Source organism: Alligator mississippiensis, chromosome 11 (assembly GCF_030867095.1).
Source record: "Alligator mississippiensis isolate rAllMis1 chromosome 11, rAllMis1, whole genome shotgun sequence".
NCBI lineage: Eukaryota > Metazoa > Chordata > Crocodylia > Alligatoridae > Alligator > Alligator mississippiensis.
The window spans coordinates 45,213,069-45,234,382 of record NC_081834.1 but is presented as its reverse complement, the minus strand read 5'-3'; the positions used below and the strand labels follow the sequence as shown (position 1 = coordinate 45,234,382).

At 50.0% G+C, this 21,314-nt stretch overlaps 1 protein-coding gene across 5 annotated transcripts in view; it reads right to left on the bottom strand.

Moving 5' to 3' along the window:
* GRAMD2A (GRAM domain containing 2A) overlaps positions 1–21,314 on the bottom strand; it is a 63,084-nt gene that overhangs the window by 40,595 nt on the left and 1,175 nt on the right. For 2 of the 5 annotated variants that reach the window (XM_014604486.3, XM_019499369.2), the window contains one exon: positions 376–489. In XM_014604486.3, coding sequence (XP_014459972.1) covers positions 376–489 — 114 coding nt within the window. Of the gene's footprint in view, positions 1–375; positions 19,728–21,314 lie in introns of those variants that run through there. The other 3 variants (XM_059714934.1, XM_059714933.1, XM_019499366.2) reach the window with 3 other exon arrangements.

Genomic DNA, 21,314 nt, shown 5'->3' with positions numbered 1-21,314 from the left:
AAGCCGTCACTGCAGCAATTGATACACCCAGCCCAGCTGGTCCCAAGGGTTCATAACAAGGCTGCTGTTCTGAGCTTGTTAATGCTGCTCTAACGTGGCAGGGACACCGCAGAGCAGCGCATGCCCAGGGTCTGTGGGAGCAGAAAACAGAGAACATAGCCAGAGAGAGGTTATGTGGTCAGCAGTGCAGTGGCCGCACTGGCTGAAGCACACTGCACTGAGTATGCAAGAGGTCCCACGCATCTGGTGGGAAGCTGTCCAACACCAGCCCTTAATGTGAAACTCCCTGTGCACAGTCAGCTGACCACAGCTGAAATGATTCCAGATTTCCATCTGTGACCAGATCTAATTGAGCCAACTGATCTGAGAGCTGACCTGCCATCCAGGGAATCCAGGCTCTTCTCCTTATGAGATGCCTCCAGCTTCTCCCGATTGTGCATGGGCTGGGAGCTCTTCAGGGAAGCTGCTTTTTCATGCATTGGCTTTGTGCTGCAGACAGACAGGACGAAAATGAAGTTTGTCAGGACTGTCGGGGTGGAGGAAGGGAGCTGCTGGGAGGCAGGACTCATCTAGGAGAGGCCTTAAATACCACTGCATTCAAATCCCATTTGCACTGGGAGATTTTCAGAGAGTTTTGAACCAGATCCATTGGCAGCAACTGTATTTTGCTCTGCCAAAGCCAAACCGTGGACTTGTTCTAAGCTTGCAGCCAGCTGGTGTGCTGCAAAGTCTCTCTCCTTGTTGTCTTGTGGTAAAAACTAGTAGCAGGAATGGGATGCAGTCATTACAGGGGACTGCATCATAGGCTGCTCTGCGATTGCTCAAATGGGCACAACTGCTTGCTGAGGGATGGGCTTTTTGATGCCAAAAGGTACCGAGAGCTCAGGACAACATAGATTATATTAGGAACCTTGCTTTGGATGGGAGCAGGGTGGAGACCGCATGTCTGGCTGGAAACAGGGGGAAGTGGCATCCAACAGGAAGTAACAGAGAGCAGCTCCTGAAGCTCCAGAGACAGCTGGGGTCTTTTTTGCCTGCGGGAGCTGCATGTGGCTCCTTTGTTTCTGTTCAAGGCTGATTCCAGCTGCTGATTCCCTGTTCACAGCAGAGGAAAGGCTGCGCTTCCCCTGCCCTCCACGCTGCCTATCTGGTTTCATTTTTGGTATTTTATTGAAGTGAAAGGCTGAACATGCACATCCATTTGGGAACCATGGGACACTCTGGTTGTCCTGATTTAGGGCTGAAGCAACCGTGACTCTCAGCAATGGCCTTATCTTTGCTTATAGAGGAGAAATGAGTTTGCCACCCGGCTCTGACCAACCTATTAGCCACCCTCACTACTAGCAATACCAGTGCCCCTCTATTGCTTTAGGCTGCATGCAAAAGCTAAGCAAGCTGCTATTTCCTGATCATGGAAACATTATTTCCAAAGATCCTTTCTCCTTCCCCTGCCCACCCTGCCACAGCCAGCAGCCCCTCCATCATGCTAGTTATTTGCTTTAACCCTGGCTTATCAGACAGGCTTATCGGAAACCTATGTGCAGCTGTAGCTGTTACAAAACCAAAAGTAAACACGCTCCTGCTGCCATGCTCAGAAGGTTATCACCTGAGAGGCCAGAGAGGTGACACTCCTCTTTGAACAGCCTGCAATTAGATACTGCCTTAGAGCTGGGTCCCCAGCTGCAGGAGGAAAATCAATGCCATGGAGGATTATGAAAAATCTGGGCAAACAGGGATGACAAAAAGGGACTGCAGAGGTGATGATAAGGAAAGAGGTGTTGAATTGGAGCTATGGAGAACAGGGCAGCTAGGAACAGCAGGCAGGAAAAAAGAATAGTCCAGGCATGGTTCTTCACTGGGAATTGGGAGGCAATTTAGCTTCACTGTGGCTCAACTGCTAAGTGCCCTCAGGAAGACAAACTGGCCTTTACTGCCAAGCCCTATTGTGATCATTCAGCCTGAGCAGGATTAATCCTGGACTAACCCACGTGACATACAATGCAACACAAAGGCGGCTCAACTTGTACTCATTTGTGCTGACAGGGTCACAGCATCTCGCCAGGTAACTCGGGTCTCCACACCTGTGATCCCACACAGTAGCTTCTTTAGCTGTGGAGGAGCACCTCGCCCTTGGGCTGGGGAGAGCAAGTGGATCTCTGGGGTTGCAAGAGCCATGAAGTTCCCACTTATTCCAAGGACCGGCAAGAGTCCAAAAACAGCAGGGAGACTAACCAGGGTCTGTGCTAGGCCAGTGCCATGGTAACAGGGACAGTGTGCTGTCACCCACCCAAAAAATTGGCCTACCACGCTCCGCTCCCAAGGGATGATGAGAGGGAACCCTTGGAAGAGGCAGCAAACTTCTCCCCAAGGGGGTCTGGCAGCCTCCCCAGCCAAACAAGGCAGAACGAAGGGTCCGATTTGCACAGGCAGAAGGTGGATGAAAAAGGTTCTGTCCACACTTTGCCATGTGTGAGCAGCCTGTGCCACATGGCACTTGCAAGCTTTATCCAACAGACACTAGCAGACACAGGGGAAGGGGCAGGGAAAAGGAATTGCAGCTGGCTGTGGATACGCAAGAGCTTAGAAGGAGCATCATCCAATGCAAGTCAGAGGGCATACACTGCTCTTTCAACCAGGTAGCTCACTGCTTGCCAAAGGCCTGCACCAGCATAGGACTCTGGGCACGCTAACTACCCAGAGATTACTCAGCTTCTTGCGTGTGCTGGGCACCAGGCGGCAGCAGTTGCACTACTAGCAGGGTCTGAGCTAGTTATGGGATGGGGAGAAAAACCTTGTTAGAAGAGCGTTCACTACAATTAGGTTAGTCAATCTAAGGCATCATCCTAATTAAAAAGAAAAGAAATCAGTTCCTGCTGATGGGCCTGTTAAAAGTGAGTTTTTGGTATAATGAGGTTGGACTGCATTTCAGCACACATCACACTTGGCCAGAAAACTCAGCAGGCTGGAACCTCCTCACTGCCCACCCTCCCACAGAACGAAAAGAGTTCAGCATTAACAAACCTGACCGACCGGAGCAAGGGAAGGGACAACTGGGCAGGCAGAAACTGGGAAATAGCAGTTGGCTTCACATCCTGCTTAGGGATTTTCAACACTGATATTTTATTTCCAAAAAGGACACACAAACATGCATTGGTTTATGTACCCACTTAGCATGCAATTATCACAGCAGCACTCTCAGGCCCTGGCAATGAGGTTGCGAGGGGGTTAATGAAATGCAAAGTGAGCAGGACTGTGCACACAATCACAAAACTCCCACAAGACCTCACATTGCTGCACGCGCCGTTTGAAAGAGAGCTTGCTTGTCATTTGAACAGGCTGCAGGAGATGAATTCCAGAGCTGGTCTCCGCTACAGCTAAAAATGTGTGGCGACAAAGTCGAATGGTCTTGCGGGTTATGTGATGGGCAGGCCCCCTGACCCGCAGCATTGTTAACTTGGGATTTTATGCCAAGTTCAGTATTCAGCTGAGAGCTGCAGTCGAGTACTGTGATTATCCGAGAACCCCATTTCTGACTGCAGCTGACAACAGTTTAACAATACAACCCTCTGGGTTCAGCCTCCAGAAGGCAACGGGGCAGAACCCCAACTGCATCATTTAAAAAAAACAAACAAAAATAAACAAACTTGTGGGCTTTCCCCCTTTATTTAAAAGCATCTTCATGATGGGGAGGGGGCATGGAGGTGGGGCTTGACTTGCAATTCTGGACCTAGGTTTTGGTTTTCAACTCTGCCACAGATCGCCTGTGCAACCTTGGGCAAGTTCCACAGTATTCTGGTACCTCAGTTTCCCCTCTATAACATGAGGACAATGCAATTTCACCTCCCAGGTGCCCTTCTTGTCACTCAGTGTAATAGCCATGCAAGGCTAAATTCATTAGCACCATGAAACAGCCTATCAAAACCAGAAATCTGCATTTTAAAAAGGCAGCTGCCTGCATAGTCGTGGTTTGTGGGTATGTACACAAGGCCTGCCTATCATGGCAAAGGGCAGCAACAAAAGAATACCAACAGCCAGGCCCCTGCGCATCTCCGCACATGCAGACAGAGGAGTCACTGCTCCAGACTCAGCATGGGGACAGCATGGAGTCAGTGTGACGAGGAAACCCAGAGAGGGAGCCTTTTTGCCCTGGCAATCACCACTGTGTACTAGGCAAGGAGGTGACACAAAGGCATCCTGGACAGTTAGCAGGCAGGCTCTCTGAAAAGCAGCCAGTTGAGATTACTTGGTACTGTTCACTCAAGAGACAAGGACAGGAAGAAAAAAAAGTCACAGACAGCAGGAATGTGTAAATGAATGCAAACACTTTTTGGCACAAATGAAGCAAGGGAGTGTCAGCAGTGCTTCTGGATGCTTCCTACTCAACAGCTGCCCACGTCACAACTGGCAGGAATTGGCTGCTTGGAGATAGAGAAAGAAACCAGCAGACTGAATACCTCATTTGCCCCTTAACAGGGTCCTGGTAAGTTGGGGCAAAGGGGGATGGCTGGAGGAATACGAGGCAACTGGCTCTAGGAACGCCAAACTGGAAGGAACCTCCTGGGTCTTCAAGTCCAGCCCCCGGGGTTGCAGACAACCGAGTCATATTCAACCCCCATCAGAAAACAGGACACTGTTTGCCCACCCCACTCCTCTTATTGGAGCCAAAGCAGCAATGGCTAGACACCTTCTACCGTCCAGCTTCACTTCCGACAGGCCACCACCTGCCCTGGAGATGAGTGTGAAGTCCCTTTCTTCAATACTAACATCACACAGTTTAACTGTGCAAGACAGTTCCTGGCAAGGGGAAATGGCTGAGTTCAGACTCAATGGCTCTAACAGGCTCAAAATAAACTACATCCTGCCAACTCAGGAGGGGCGGGGGGGAAGTTTCCAGGGAGCTGCTTGAAAGAACCCAGCCCTCAAGCATGTGCGTCACAAGGGCCAAGTTCAAAAGGAAAAGCAATCAGAACCGTTTGTCACTATCCCGGGCCCGATGCTAGCAACAACGCGGGGCATGTCTTCACTGCAGTACTAGCCCAGGCTCTTGCTTGGGTGTTTTACTAACCCTTCTCCCATCCAAAGTGGTGCTTCCAACTCAAGCAAACTGGGTCAGCTGAGGGCATGAGGCTAAGGCCTTAGTTCTGTTTTCATTCAGGCTAGAAACTTTTCAGTGCCTAAGCCCGTGTCCTCTCTAAAGTGCTGGAGTCCCTTCAGTGCATTCCTCTCACATGTCTGAGACAGACAAGTTTTCCCTAACTCAGCAGAAAGGACTCATCACTCAGCTCAGTGCTGCACAAAGAGACCTGTGCTCAGAAGCCGTAGCGAGGCATGTGGAGGAGCACAGCGTGAAGGAGGACATACTACCAGAGAAGGCTTTGCAGTGTGCCCAACTGCACTGTACTGATGCACTTAGAAAAGGACATTTGGATTTGCCAGCAACTCTAACCATCTGCATGGCATATTCCCCTTTACTAGGTGGCGGGAAAAGGAAAAAAAAAAAAAAAAAATCAGAGATGACTTTGACACAAGTTGGAATACACACACACACTCATATTCAATATATAAAAGATACTTAAAAAAATCATCCCTACCACAAATCAGATAGCTCCTATTTCAGAATCAGCCACATGAAGCACTGGGTAATGAGCACGTAGGATATTCTTCCCATGGAAGTGCATTCACATACAGGACACCTCTGTTTCTTTCCATTTTTGCTTCGTAGGTATTCCAACGATAACAGATCCTATGGCTCTCTTCAATTTCCCTAGCACCACTGCTTCCACAAATGCATATACTTGTGAACAGCCCATTGGAAAGAAAGCTACACACTACCTGAATATAAAGGGTTAGTTGGAAGGTTAATTAAATGTTGGAGATGAACTCTTATGTATGTAACCTAATTTAAAACTAGTTGAAGAGGTGTAAGAGAATCATCGAAAATGAGAGTGGGAAGGGGCCTCAGGAGGTCACATCTAGTCCAACCCCCAGCTCAAAGCAGGACCAGTGCCAACTATATCAATCCCAGCCAAAGCTTTGTCTAGCTAAGCCTGAAAAACCTCCAAGGATGGAGCAACCACAACCTCCCTGGGTAGCCTGTTCCAGTGTTTTACTTCTAGCAAGGAAGTTTTTCCCAATATCCAACTTAAACTTCCCTTGCTGCAATTGAGACCATTGCTCCTTGTTCTGTTCCACTGCTCCCTGAGAAGCGGACATAAAAAGTGCACAGTGGCTCAAGCTCAGCAGACAAGAAACAAAAAGAACAGAACTGGTTTAAAATCTTGCTGGGCTGCATTTGGAGATCTCTGACATGGCCTGCAAAACTGCTACAGATCTCCTGCTGTCTGCCAAACCTCAGTCTTCTGCCACAAAAGCTATGGAATCGAACCTCCAGCTGACAGGGGATGAGGACCTCCAGGAAGCCAATCTGAACAGTAAAATAAACCACTTGGTAATTGCAGACATGAAAAAAAGCAAATGTTCAGAGAAGAGGCTGCTGATGCTGCTTTAATGAGGGATTTGACTCCTGCACACCATTCCTGCAGCAAGCATTTGCTAAACAAATGCATCCTGCCCTGCAAACACACGAGACAGCAAGTATGGCTAGTTGGGACAGAGACCGTACATAACAGGCCCACTGAGCTGGCACACAAAACTCATGGTAGCTGCATGCAGCATGGTCCAAGAGGAGGCATGTGGGGAAGCAGAAGCTCAGCACCAGGAGGGCATCCCAGATTTCAAAGCTGAGTTTTAAAGCTTCAGGGTTACATTTAATTTCTGAGCTTGCAGCCAATGTCAACAGAAGAGCTGAGATTTCAAAACACGCTCAGCTAAATTTGACTCCAAAGAAAAGGATGGTTTGAGATCCAAGCCCTTTCAGTAGGCTTGAAATGCAGTACAGAGTAAGGAAGATAAACCAAAATGATTCAAAAGGGACAGGAGCGTGTGGGAAGAGCTCGCCGTCTCCTCTCAGCGCGTGCGAGATTCCCCCAGGATGGGGAGCCCTTCATTGGCCAAAAGGGAAAACATTTGCATCACTGACACACAAGTGACTCTCCACTTCTCCATGGAGAATCTGGAGCACTAGAACAGGTGGGCATAGACCTACCGTCCCAGATCCTAATTGAATGGCTGTCACTATGAGAGCGGAGCTCAAAACACTGCAGATTGCAGAGCTAGAGGAACAGGCCTTCCACATGCACTTCAATCCCAAGAGCCATCTGAGCGCTACCGAAACATCCCACAGGCAGTGTAATAGATACTATGAGTAAGCACAAGCACAAGCGGTACCACGAGTAAGCACAAGAGGTTCCTGAATGGGGACAGTGCTGTGTATCCAGCTAAATCAAGAGCTACACAACTGGTCCCATCCAGCCCTGCCCTGTCTCTTCTCCCTCATCTGATCCTTTTAAATCTTGCAGCAGTTGTGCTGGTTAATCTTGGAGAGTGCATTTAGCAGGGTTGCTTCCAAGGGTTACTTCCTATAGGGAACTGGGAGCTACTTGCTGGGGCACAGATGTATAGGCTCATAGGAAAGTAGATCTGGAAGGGACCTCATGAGGTCATCTAATCCAGCCCCCTAATCCAGCCCCCTCCCTGCTCACAGCAGGCTTGTTTCCGATGCTGCCATTTCACCTCGTGTGAATAGACAGCTCCCTGGATCAGCTCGAAGAGAATCAGTGCCCCACTCTTACTTAAGAAAAGAGACACAATGGTGGCGAGGAGGGCCCATCTTTGAGCCTTGCTACTGCATGACACTTCAGCACCACTGTCACTTCTAGCCCCTCTCCACTCTAATAGCAGGAGCAGACAAGGGTCTGGCAAGTCCCTTGCTTGGGGGAGGAGAACGAGAGAACAAGCAGAATTGCCACATGCCTGAAATGCCTCTGACCAGGCACTGCCACCACTACCCTGCAGATCTAGTACTAAGTGTCTCGGACATGAGGCTTCACACCACCTACCTTTGCCTTGCCTTTTAATCCCCAGGAACAGGATCATTCTTGCTTCTTCTGCTTCTTTGTTCCAGCCTGAAGCCATAATCCTCTGTTTGCAGTGTCATTACCATTCAGAGGATGTGGGGAACCAGGTCTTTGTGCAGCCTGGTTATTTCGTATCACGTGTTACGGATCAGCTGATGCACTGTTTGTAGACTGCTGCCTAGGGAATCCAGCACTTTCAAACAGGCACCTCTGAACGTGATGCATCCGACACAGGCCAGATCTCAGGGACACAGGAGGAGCTGCTGCAGGTGGGAAGCAGCACTCCAAAAGAGACTCAACTGCCATGAAAATAATCCCCAAAAAGAGCAGAAAGGACAGCTAGGCCACCAGGTTTCCATGCTGCACAAGCCTTGTGCAGATGCAGAAGTGACAGTACTCTATGCACCTGGCAACTCCGTTTTTCTGGCAGTCACAGACCTTTGACAATGTGGCTACTTCTGTGCAGTACTTCACCATTTGTCAAGCAATGCCAGCCCTCGGGACACTCTAGCTTTGCCCCTCTGTGTATCAGGGCTGTGGCTGGAGCACAAAACATCACTGAGGTCTTGTCTACACTGTGAGAGCATGCTATCCTCAGGTCTGAGCAGCCATATGGTAGCAGAGTTCCCTTGAACAGCTGCAGATGGGCCCTTCAATTTCGGATGATGGTTCTTCATCAACAGACGTCGCTGCACTAAAAAGATGATCCTAGCTTGAGTGCATGTTTGTTTGACACTTAAGACATAAACAACTGAGCAGCAGGGACGTAGCTGGGCTGAGCGGTCCTAATATTTCTAGTTCCCCGGCTTCTGTCATGCAAAGCATCCGTCATGGAAGTGTGCCTTTTAGCACAACTAAGAGGCAAGTTTGGGCCTGCTGCCATCAGTAACAAAGCTTCTGTCCCTGCATTTCATAGTCCAGTCTAAAGCTGGGTAATATGAAGACTGCTCCTGTTCATCTATAGCTCTGGGTTAACAACCAGATGAATGATGGATGGGAGAAAGAACCTGCTTTAGTGTTTAAATAATGAATTGCTCTGGTTCTTCCCAAAGATCATGAAGCCAGTTCGGCAACAGAACAGAAATTGGCTTACAACCCCAAGAAGCAGGTGGCTCACCAACGTCATACTCTCAGCTCTCTGGACGCTACCACCAGGTTGCTTACAAACAGATCATTTCCATTACACATCTCATCAGTGCAGCTCACTGAGAAAAATCCCTCCCTTGCAAGATACTTCTCTGAGTCGGGAGGAGGCAGGCATGAGGGACAGGACACAGCTTCATGCTGAGACCAAAAATAATTTTACTAGCTCAATAAATCAAGCAGGCTAGAGTCTCACCCAGGAGCCCTCATTAAAATGGCTTTTCTTTGCATCAAACATATAAAAAACTCTTTTAAAACATGTTAGTCCCTAATCTGGCAAGAACAGCACAGATATGAAATCTGTCACACACACGAACAGCAAAAAGGGATCCCACAGGAATGGTTAACAAGTTCAGTGCTTCAGTGTTTAAGGAAGAACAGCTGACCACAGCTGTTGGATGACAATTCAGCCTGTGTGTCTAAGATGGGGGTCAGCTGAATTCAGCAGCTGAAAAGAGGTTGGCAACCCACCCAGCCCACAACCAGATGACACATGGGACAAGTATCTGTGCCACTCCACATTGCCTAGTGGTTCACACCTGTGAACCCATCAGGACCCCAAAGTGGAGTGACAGATGGTCTGTATGGATGCTGGCTGGCAGCTGAGGCATGTCTGCCTGCAGAAGGATGGGAAGTGGGGAGAAGCATGCCAGGAACTTCCAGGTCTGTGCAAAGGCTATGTGCAAGCTTCCAGCCTGAGGGATGTGCAGCCACCTCCACAATAGTCTTGCTGTTGCCTTTATCTTCCTGCTTCAAGGCAGCAGCAGAAGTGAGGCACCTATGCCAAGCAAACATGCCCTAGGAAAGGATACCATGAATGGGTCCACAACTTTCTTTCCCACTAAGGCAGAGATGCTCAATCTTCTGGCTCTAAAGGCCAAATGTGTCATGGGGCCAGTCTGTGGGCTTGATTAGGCCCTGTGCTGCCTCCATCCAGCCCCACACTCCTGGAATGGGCCTGCACTACTCTCACACTCTGGGGTCAGGCCCCAAGGCCCCACATCACCCCTCATGTGCCAGGATCAAGCCCCATGCACTGGAATCGGGCCCCAGGGCCCCACACTGCTCCCATCTAACCCTGCATGTTGGGATCAGGATCTGCACACCATTCTTCAGCTACACTCTCCCACCCCTGAGGCTCCCCACAGGCCTGGAAATAGGGCAGCAGGGGAGCCCTGCTGCCAAATTTTCAGACATGTAAGGAGTCCTGCAGGCCATATGACCCAGCACCAGGTGCCAGATCTGACCCATGGGCTGGGGATTCAGCACCCCTGCCCTAAGGAAATAATTAATTTCTAAGATCCATCATCTTCTTGCACTGGCCCAAATCTAGAGCACACACAGCTTGTTTAAAAAGGGTTTAGGCACAACTCAGACAAGATCATTATGAGCCGTGTAAGCACTGTCTACACCATGGCAGCTCCCAGCAGGGATGGGCCTGAGCTCACCCTACCCATGGGCACCCACAGGACCATTCCAAACCTGCAAATATGTCCATGTGGCTACTCAGGGCTCATCCTTCCACGTGCACTCTCAAGCCCTCAGATGCCTGTGAACTTGAGAGGCCATAGGGTATGAGCCAAGAGCAGCCTTACTATTGTACTTCCAGGTCTGGAGTGGGCCAGCAGGCACAGCCAGGCCTGGCCTTTCAGTGCCAGGACCTGCCATCAGTTGCAGTGCAGACAAGCCCATGCAGGCTGTCCTCAAGACTAGATAAAACCTGTACAAAGACAGTACATCAGGCTCCTCAACTCATCCTCTTTGGTAGCACAAGAGGTGGGAGTGGGAGCAGGAGCATCAGTGAAAGCCATTCCTTGTCAGCAGACTCCTGTCTCACATAACATATAATAAGCCTGTGGGACTCATTGCCACAAGATGATCCTGAAGCCAGGTGCCAGGATTCAGAAGAGGATTAGAATTTACAGGTTAGACAAGACCATCTAGAGAGTTATCAGAGCCTGTTTTCAAAGCCATTTATCCAGCTTCAGGGTTTAACCTAAGGAAGTCAGAATAAAACTCCCCCTACAACAGACTGCCCCAGAGCTTCCTCCTGCACAGTTATTTGTATCTTCTTCCAAAGTTTCTGGTATAAGCCGCTGTGGATGACCATGTCTTGGTCTGAACCAGCACAGCAAGTCTTTGTTCCTTGGGGGTTACTGGAAGTGCTATGGCCAGTGCTCCGCTCCATTTGTATGCTACCAGCAAACAGGACAAAGGGTTAGGAGGAAGTGGTCGAGTTCAGGGGAAGTGGCAGTAAACACAGCTGCCACCTATTCAGAAAGAAGGGAAAGCATTTCCTGCATCCCCCAAGCATAAACAGAAACATCCCAAACCACCCGCCACAAACAGCTGCTTAGCTACTGCCCAGCTTCGAATGTCTGCATGGCCCTGTGGAGGAGAGCCCTTTTCAGTTTCTTCTGGAAGAGGTGCTGCTGTCCCAGAGGAAACCAAGGCCTGACAAATGTTGGGCCTTTTCTCCCAGGGTAAAAATGGCTGCTCCAAGAGAAAGATAACTGGGGAACAGCCAGGGTTAAATTGCTCCCAGAGTTTCTCCTGGGGAAGCGAAGGTCTGTACATGCAACTGGCTTCTCTCATAGCCCTCCAGCTTCTCCCCCTCCCTCCGGGGGGGGTGGGGGGGTGTCACTTGCTGGACTCTGCTGCTCCAGAACACTCCCCCTTAGCAATCTCTACAAATTTCCTACAGGGAAAAACAGGCTGACCATGGGTAGTCTGGGTCAGCCGATCAGAGCTGTCCTATGCATTGCTGCCACCTGTTGCCAGGCAGACTAAAGGAGCATTCTGAAATGTGTGCAGAGGGCCACCCCCAGCTGCACAGTGCAAGCGCTCCATGCTTCAGGGCCTCAGTATTTGAATGTGTATGTGCCTCTCTGGTAAGCTTGTCTATGATGAGAACAAACCTGTGAGAATTCTCCTAGGTTCTCTCAATGCGTGTACACAGCCACCGTCTATCCATTCCTCTGAAACTGTCTTCCCAAGAGATAATCACATGCAGGATCCTATAGGGCAAGGCCCAGAAGCTACTGCTACAACCACATCCCTTGTACTGTTGCAGCAGTTTTACCTTTAAGTAGAAAGATGGTTTCTTTCAGCAAGATCCTTTCCCCCTCCTAGTTGCTTACTAACCCTTCTCGATCACACACACACACACACACACACACACACACACACGCGCGCGCAACTGCAACAGAAGGAACTCAAGGACAAAGGAGTGGGAGAGTCAGTGTGCGGTGCTTGGGAGAACTGTCAAACATTACTACTAAAGGTAGTAGATTGTGGAGCTGATGTTAAGTCAGGACTCCTAACTCCTCTGTGACCAAGCCAAGTTTCTTCACCTTTCTCTGCCCCCGTTACCGCATCTGGTAAGGCAGAGTGAATATTTTTCTTCGCCTGACAGGGACTCAGAGGCTGAACTTGTACAGAACTCCAGTCGTGTAGTCCTTGAATCCTTACTTCCAACTAAAACAATGACCTTAACAGCTATGGGGACTTTTAGGGCTGAGTAACAGGCAAGGACCCTTTACAAAACATCCACACTCTAAGCTTCATCACTGGAAAAAGAACAGGCACAAGTCAGTCTCTCTCTCTCTCTCTCTCTCTCTCTCTCACATGCACACACTCACATACACATACCCACTTAGGGCAATAAGGACAAAGCAATGTCTCCAGCTCTCAATCCTCTTGTCCTTGGGAGAATCCACAGGTCCTTCTTATAATAGATCTAGGTTAAGCCCTAGAGAATCTCTTCCTCTAAAGAGAAGTCAAGGACAACCAGAAAGGATGCATCACTCGTGGCCTCCATGACGGGGCACAAGGCCCCAGATGCTGCTTGCAAAATCTTCATGCAGCAGCACTGCCAAGCGGCCCTGATAGACCGTATCTGCTCTCCTACCAGAGAATGGTGGGGAAACATAGGGCTGGGAAAGCCAGTCAGCAGCAGCAACATGCCCTCTGTACCAGGTAGTTGTGAACACTGGGGAGGAGGATGAAACCTAGGATCTAGCTGCCAAGCACTGGCTTAGGAGGAATCTCATGCCTGTTCTAGGCCAGAGACGATCCTTTCTTTTAGCGAGTAGCTATTACAAGGACTGCGTATGAGGCACCTTAAAGATACTGAGTTGGCATGGTCAAGCAGCCTTTATGGCCCTCCCCACCTAACCACCATCTTAATCCCAGACTGAACACAGGATCACGATAAGCTTACCAGACAGATGCTGGCCTACAGACAGCCAAGACCATAAACCCAGTGTAGCTGCCTTTCATTCCAGATGCTTAAGCATACTACAGTAAAAGCTCTGTTATCCAGCGTCCCCCGGATGTCATGCCAGGGGACAGGGAGGGATTCCCTATGCAGGCTGCTTTACCCTGGGCCGAAAAAGTGGCAAAGAAAAAACTCAGCTCACAGTGGCAAAACGGGAAGTCCCCCGGAAGCGGTACTTCCGGTTTTGCTTTTGCCGTGTCCCTCGGATGCCGGTTAATAGAGTTTTCTGGCTAATAAAGTGCTGGTTAACACAGCTTTTGCTGTAATAAGGTCCACCAAGTCAAATCTCAGCCTCACCTCTTCATCAGCTGGATGTATTCTGTTCCTTATATTTCCTACACTCATTCCTCCAGTCATCCTGACCCAGTTCCTAACTCCCTTGAAGCCAGCACAAGCCCACAGAGCATCTGGCAGAGAAGAACTGCACGGCATCTACTTTGCAAGGCCTGACACCATGAAACAGGGTAGGTCTCCTGCCAGGCACTTTAACAGAACACAGCCATGATTCTGGAGACACAGGTGCACGGAGCCTGCTTTTCACAGGTCTGCACAACCTTACACCTGCCACTGAAGCCAGCAGGAGCTGGGTTTGCTCAGCACCTGTGGAAAATAATCATACCCTTGGTCCATGAACTAACTGCTAGCACTGTCTGGATCCTACTTTTGGTAACTCCCCCCATCTCAGTCTCTTCCCAGCCCCTGTTAAAAGCTTGCAGCTCAGTCTGCTGGTATGTGGATTTTTCTCCCTGAGTCAGACAAGGCAGCAATTTGCTTTTGCACATTTTAAGCTGGGATTTCTCAAAGGGGATAAAGAAAGAAAGATGTGTCTTGCCAAGCCAGACACTGGATTTCACAGCAGAAATTTACAGAACACCTGTGAAGAACAGGCAGCTGGCATATCAAATCTGAGGTGCATTTATACCCAGTGAGCACTCAACCCTCCCCTCGCTCAAGGTGTGCAGCTTACACTAGCATAACAGCTGTTCCACATCTGCACCAACAGATGAGACGCTTCTCTCATACACGCACATGCAGGCACACACATGCCTGGGCGCAGAGCTCTCAAGAGAGGACGTGACAACGGGAGCTCCCCGAGGTGCTCCCTACATATAAACCTGCAGAACCTTGGTCCCATTTTCCTCCAATTCCAAGAAAAGCATCATCAGGGGAGCATTTGCATCTACCAACCCCTGCATTTCTTCAGTCATCATGTCCCTCCCCAGATACTCTAAAGCAACCACTCTAATTACTGAGACACCAGCTTAACATGCATCCCAGACAGGGGTGCATGGATTGGCCTACAGGCCTCTGAGACTGAAGTGCCTCTCTAGGGGTCCCATGCTGTGGAAGCAGCAAAGCCTGTCTGAAGGCACACAACCTGTCCCTGCCACGTACAAATGCACTGTTTTCTTCCTTGTGCAGAAGTTGCGGAGACAAAGAAGTCGGTTACACAAGAACCCTCCTTGGAATCAGGAAGCTGGGGACTTAACACAGAGTGTTCCTTGTAGGCCGTTAACTGACAAAGAACCTTAACAGGATCTCACTCAGTGGCTCACAAACATGCAAGAGTGGTTTCTCTTTCACAAGTAATGGTTTGATTTTATTACGAACATCCTCCTTTTAGGGTAATGTGCCATCACCATGGGCTAACAAGCCCTTGTTCCACACCTCACTCAACAGCCAGCTCCTACAAAAGACCTACCATTGTAAGAGCCTCATACCGCAGTCACTTCTACCTCACAGGTGATACCAGCTGGCAAGAAGAGGCGATATGAGGCAGTTGCCAACATGCACGGCACCTAAGGCTCAGAGCCAACACCGGGAATCACACCCAGAAGCTGGCACCCTGCATTTGCTTTGCTCTTTTAAAGAAGAATCTTGTTCACAAAAGGAGCCAGGAATGTCGATCTACTGGCCAAGTGCAAGAGGGAAAAAGGTGGCCCACACCTGACCACTTGGCATGCAAGACCACTGAGGGCCAGATGTTAGGGCAGCTGATAACTTAGGCCTTGGAAGGGGCCACTGCAGCTGTAGAGGGTCCAGTCCCTTGCATTTGCAGGAAACCAAAAGGGTCCAAAGGAACATTTGCTCCAACCCCTCTACACACCACAAACTATAAAACAACAAAATCCTTCTATGTGCCACAGGAAGAAAGCAGAAGAGACCCAAGACACCACCAGTGCCTTGGTCAATGCAATGGCTCTTACAGTGGCAGGGCTTTTTTTTAGGAAAAAGTTGTTCATCTGCTGCTAAGATGAGCAGACCTCATGTTATGGAGAAAGGCAAAAAATGCCCAAAAGTTCCTTGCTACTGCGACGTGGGGGGAACTCCATCCCTGACCCCAGATCTAGCAATTTGACCATGAATGTGAGAGAAAGATTTGCCAAAGACTGAAGGAGTCTGTCACTAAGGAGTTCACACCCCTTTGTCCTGCCATTGCCCAAAATGACTCTATAAAAGTCCTCAAGAACGGAGCTGAGGGAGTTAACGTAGTCAGAAGCATAACAAGGCCCTGCCAGATGGCAACAAGTAGGGATCATCCAGGAAGGATTTCCCTTCCTGGCTGCCGCAGAAGCCAGCCTGGGCATGCTGGGATCTCTCCTCCAGCTTTCTGCAACCCCACTCCCACAGAAGATGTCAGGTGGCATCACCTATTCATTTGTAGCAACAGGAAATGCTGCAGGGGCTGAAGGCATCACATTTGGAAGCCAGTCAAGAAAAAGCAGCCAAGAGAAGACTGGCTGAGGTGGCCCAGGGCAGCTGTGGGTTGAGACAGGAAAATGCTTCAGCAACCAGGGTAACATCAAGCTTTAAATGACTCTGCCCCTGTGGGAACAAACTCAGGCCTGAAAGAGCCATAAGATGAAGGGCTGCAGTGCCCAGAGGAGTGAACTTCCCAGCCAGGTGAGGCCCAGACCCTGAGCAACTGCCAAGCCACTTGCTTTGCCTTCAGGGCTGCATTTTTACAAAGATCTCAGATTTCAGCACTTCTGCAGGGAGCAGCGTCCTCAGGGGCCTCAGGTAACCTTAGTAAGGAACTGCCATTTACAAATGATCTCTTGGTTATCCGTCCTGCCGGGGGTAGTAACACAGTGCCTGGGAGCAAGGAGGCTGCTTTGCTAGGAATACCCGAGGCGCCGTTGTCCTTTTGCCTGCACTCCGTCTAGCTTTGTCAAGGCAATAAAGTGTCAAGGGGGCTGGGAACAGAGGGAATATGCAGCACTAGCATCCCTTGATGGTGATGAAACACTCTGGGAGGCCTTTAGCAATACCCAAATGCCAGCAGCCCAGTGGTCCTTTGCTCTGAAGGGGAAAAGTCAATCAAGTGCAAAAGCTTGTTGGGTTTCATGCTCTTACTGGTGTGCTCTTAGGTGTCTGGGACAATATTTACCCTCCGGAGCTAGGCATTGGGTGGAATGAGGGCGCTCAGCTTCCATGACTGTCACTGCATGGCCCGGCAGTGGGCTGCTCCATGGCCTCCAGCCCCAGCATGCCCTTCGGTACAGGACAGGGCTCAGGCAGCCCTTGACTGTCCCCACTGCCCCAGCTCTCTGCTCCGTCAGGACAACTGACTGCAGCCAACAGGGATTTTGCTGTAGTTGCAGGGATTTGTTTAATCCTGAAACACTTTGAGCTGCACTCACCCCTGGTGCAAAACCTCTCTGGCTCCCCTGGCATGACACCAGCAATTCAACTGGCTCAGTCTATTCAACCAGAAAGCATTCCTTCTTCTGGGTGACGCACAGCCATCGCAGGTTCCAGCAAAGTAGGGTTAAGGAAGTACACAGAGGGTTTTTCACTCTGATGCTAATTCCTGGGAAACCACAAGCCACCTCCCTGGCCCCAAACCCTTCACTGGGGTCCAACCCAACTACAGCTGTGTCCACAGAGGAGCCTCAAACACCCCTGACCATCTCCTTCAAGCAGCTCACACACAGAGAGCAGGCAGCCCAGGCAGGAGGACTGCAGCCCCATACAAAAAAGCCTGCCACAGAAGCTACCTCTCAGCTTTCGTGCAGGAACTGAAGTGGAGCACTAAGAGTCACATGCGGAGGAGAGGTCTGTCCCTACTCCCTAAGGGGTGGGGGTTGTGTCGCCAGGATTGGAGATGCTTCTCCACTCCCATGAGCAGTACAGGTCAGGGATGTTGCCGTATGTTGGCTGCCTGGTCCCAGGCAGGTTTTGATGTGCCCTTTCCCCATCCCTCAGACTTTACCTGGAGTGAGGAAGCAGCGTCTTCTGAACCGAGCGCATGAAGCTAGTTACAGCTTAAACCACCTGAGTCAAGCAGGGGGCCACTTGATGGGTAGGTTCTCCATACACAGGAAGGCTCTTATACCCAGAATATTAAGCTCAGCAGCAGCTGATCCCATCAGCCCACAAATCCCATCTAAACCAAGCGCGATATATTTAGATAACACCAGAGAGGACAGGAGGATGAAGCTTTACGCTCTGCCTTAGGAGGCCAAGGTCACCCAGATAAGGAGGACGGCAGATGTTGGCTTCCTACCTGGGCAGCCATTGGCGTGTCATGCTCACAGTCTGTAGAGATCCCAGCAGCCCCAGAACAGAACAAGACACAGCTGCTACTGCTACTGCCCCACAGCCAAGAGCTGAGCTAGCAGCCTCATACCGTCTCCAGATGCTTGATTCGAGAGTAGCAGGCAAATAGCAGGTGAATGAGCTTCAGTCAGATCCCACTTCACTGCTGCTCTCCTACTTGCTGAAGGGACTTCCACTACCCCAGCACATGGAGGTGGGAACTACAGCAGAAAAGGAGGAACTTGCCCAAGGAGACTTATATCCCTGCCCCCACTTTCAATTCAATTCCATTTATACTGATAATGCTTGCTGGATTACACAATGGACAGCTGAGACAACTGTCACGGGGCATCCCCTGGCCTGGTAGTCATCCCCACCTAATCACTCATTAATGCAAAATAGGACTCCCCCATGCCTCACTCCCCACAGGGGGTGAGGTGGAGCTTTTATATGTGCTCAGATAGGTGGCTCTTCCCAGCAGACCAGATCCCACTTCATCATACATGTAAATGGGGACAAAGAGGTAGCGAGGCAATAGCAGGCCCATGCTGCACTGAAGAGCAATGAGAACAAAACCAAGGAGGTCTCACAGCAGAAGACAGGTCTATTCCAGAGGGGTCCAGCTTAACAGCTGGAAAGGAATATGCCCCTCCACTTCAGCCAAGAGCAGAAACTGCAGTTTCCAGTACAAAGCCAAGGGAAGGTCTATTAGAATATGCACCCAGCTTCCCCTGGGAACCACAGTGCCACGTAGAAACCATAATCCAGGCACAAAGGAGCATTCCCGAGACCATGGTGGCACAGGCAGGAGACAGCAAAAGGGGCAAAAAAGCCGGCAGTAAGGCAAAAGCTAGTGCCACTGGCCATACAGTATACTCTGACAGCCACCATCCCTGTGAACCTGATGCCCACAGTGCCCTTCATGCTCACACAGTCCATACTGACCAGACACAGGAAGGGCTACATGAACAAAAAATGCCACGCCTGGATAAAAGGGTCACTGCAGGGGATTCCTGGGGCATATTTAGTTCCACCGTCATTCAGGAAGCTCAAATACTAGCTCACAAGGTGGTTGATCTGAAAAAAAGGTTAGCTCTGCCACTAAACAGCTCTAATACACACATACTATAGACAGCGTATACTATAGACACAGGGGCAGGGGGATTGGCTATTCCGAGGTTACCACCAGGGAGGAACAGGCAGTAATGCACAGGACAGAGGATGCCATGGACTGGCACAAGTCCAAAGCTGAGCTCTGAATAGGTCCCAGCCCCAAGGAGGATGCCAGCTTGGAAATGCCCTCCTAGAGGGAGCCTATATCCCAGACAGGCACTGGAGGGATTGAGCAGGCAGACACAGCATGACCCATCACAAAGCCAAAAAAACAAGTAAATCTCAGACTCCCTGCTGGCATCAAGTGCCAGCTCTCCAAGCTCTGTCTGGGCCTCTGCCAGAACTCCAGGCCTAGGAGTTCCCAAACTCCTGAAGCAACAGCTTAGAAGCACAAAAGGAGGCCCAAGCGCTGTGGGAGACGGAGGCACAGCCCTTACTGCACCACCCACAGATGTTGTTATTTGTACTGCACACATGTGCAACACATGCATCACACGTGGCTCTGAGGCAGCAGCGTGGGTGGGAAGGAGGTTTTCTTGTTCCTCAGAAAAGGTGGTGCCAGCATTCCCAGACACGTGGTTTGCAGATAAAGTAGCAAAAGTCACAGCTCTCCTGCTCAAGCTCTGGGCCCAGGGGTAGCTTCCCTGATGTCAGGCATTGCTCTGGCAAATCTCACTCTACAGCAGTGCCTGCCAGAAGCCACTTCCATGGGCCCAGCCTTCAGAGGGAAGACACCTCCCTTTGTGCTTACACACCTGCTTACATGTCCTCCCAGCGCAAAGGATTTGTACTAGACACTCCGTGCAACTCAAGCCCTGAATTAATCCTCTGGGGGAAGGCGCAGACCGTGATAGAGGTCACTAGACAGACACACTGCCACAGCCCCTGTTTAGCAAAAATGAGCTTGAACAGGTACAGCCTGGCATTACTGAGTTTGTGATCTGCTAATCCCTACAGCAAGAAGCACAGGGGGGCTGTAGCCTGCTAGTGGCTGGTTTCTCCTCAGGCTAGGTGAACTTGGGCTCAGGCAGGTGAAAGAACTCTGTACACCATTTATCTCCAGCACATTACTTCTTCCCGCACTTCTGGTTGCACCCTGTGCTCCAGGACAGCCCTGAAGCCTGCACCTGACTGCTCTGCTCCAAAGGATCCTCCTTCCATTTCTGCCTTCCAAGCTGTGAATTAAATCAGAGGAAGGGGACACAGGACCCCAAACAGAACCCCCACCCCCGCCAATCTGGAGTGAACACATATGTACAGTGCAGGTTACTGCTGTCATCTCCATTCTGACTGGTGGAACTAGCGCCGTGTGAATTACAAATATCTGGCACCATTATGCAGGACACAAGGTTCAAGGTCTAGGTTGTACAATGTTCATCTGGCATTCAAAATAATAACAAAAAACTTAGCTCCTCTCACTTCTAGATCTGTTACCAAGGAGGAGAATTTCATTATCCCATTTTACAGATAGGGAAACTGAGGCAGGGAGAAAGGGAGTGACAGCAAAGGCAGAGTGACAAAAAGGAGCCTAATCAGGGTTGCTGGGCCAGTGTTACCCTAAAAAAGGAACAATGCTGGAGCACACTGCCCTGGGGAACTGGAAACAGCCTCCATTTTAAAATAAGGTCCTTGGCCTGCGATGCACAAGAGCAATGTATAGTTTAAGACACAAATAAGGCCCCCTGTGTCCTCCCCACCTGCAGAGAAATAAGTGTTCCCAAACTCCTGAAGCAACAGGTTAGAAACGGGAGATAAATGTCAGTGTCCAAACTGTGTCACATGCCCTATATTGTCACAGTCACCCCCAGCAAGATTTGAACATTTGGGTAACCTCCCGCCAAGAACGTGCACACACTAATCCTAGGTGCTTCACGGATGCATTTTAGGAGGGCTGGGAAGGGAAGTCAAGGCCTTTCAGATGAGGAGCTTGGTTGGGAAGTGACTTCCCTTGAACAAGAGAACTCTTTGCAAGTTGCTTGGCCCTGACTTTCAGGCATAGCTACCTTGGTTATGAACCGAGTTCACTCTTGTGCCTTGAAATCATAGGCACGGAGTGGCTGGACTGGCTTCAGCAAATTGAGTGGACTCTACAGCTGGCTGAAGCTTTGCAAGGGTTGAGAGCAGTCAGAAGTTATGACTGTCAGAAGCCTGTTTGGTAGCTTTTACGTAATGGGTCCATTTCCCAGTGAAGCCGTGTCCCACCAAGGCACCCTTTGCAGAAAAGCCAATGGCGCAAGATCAGCAAAGTCCTGTCCCTTGGG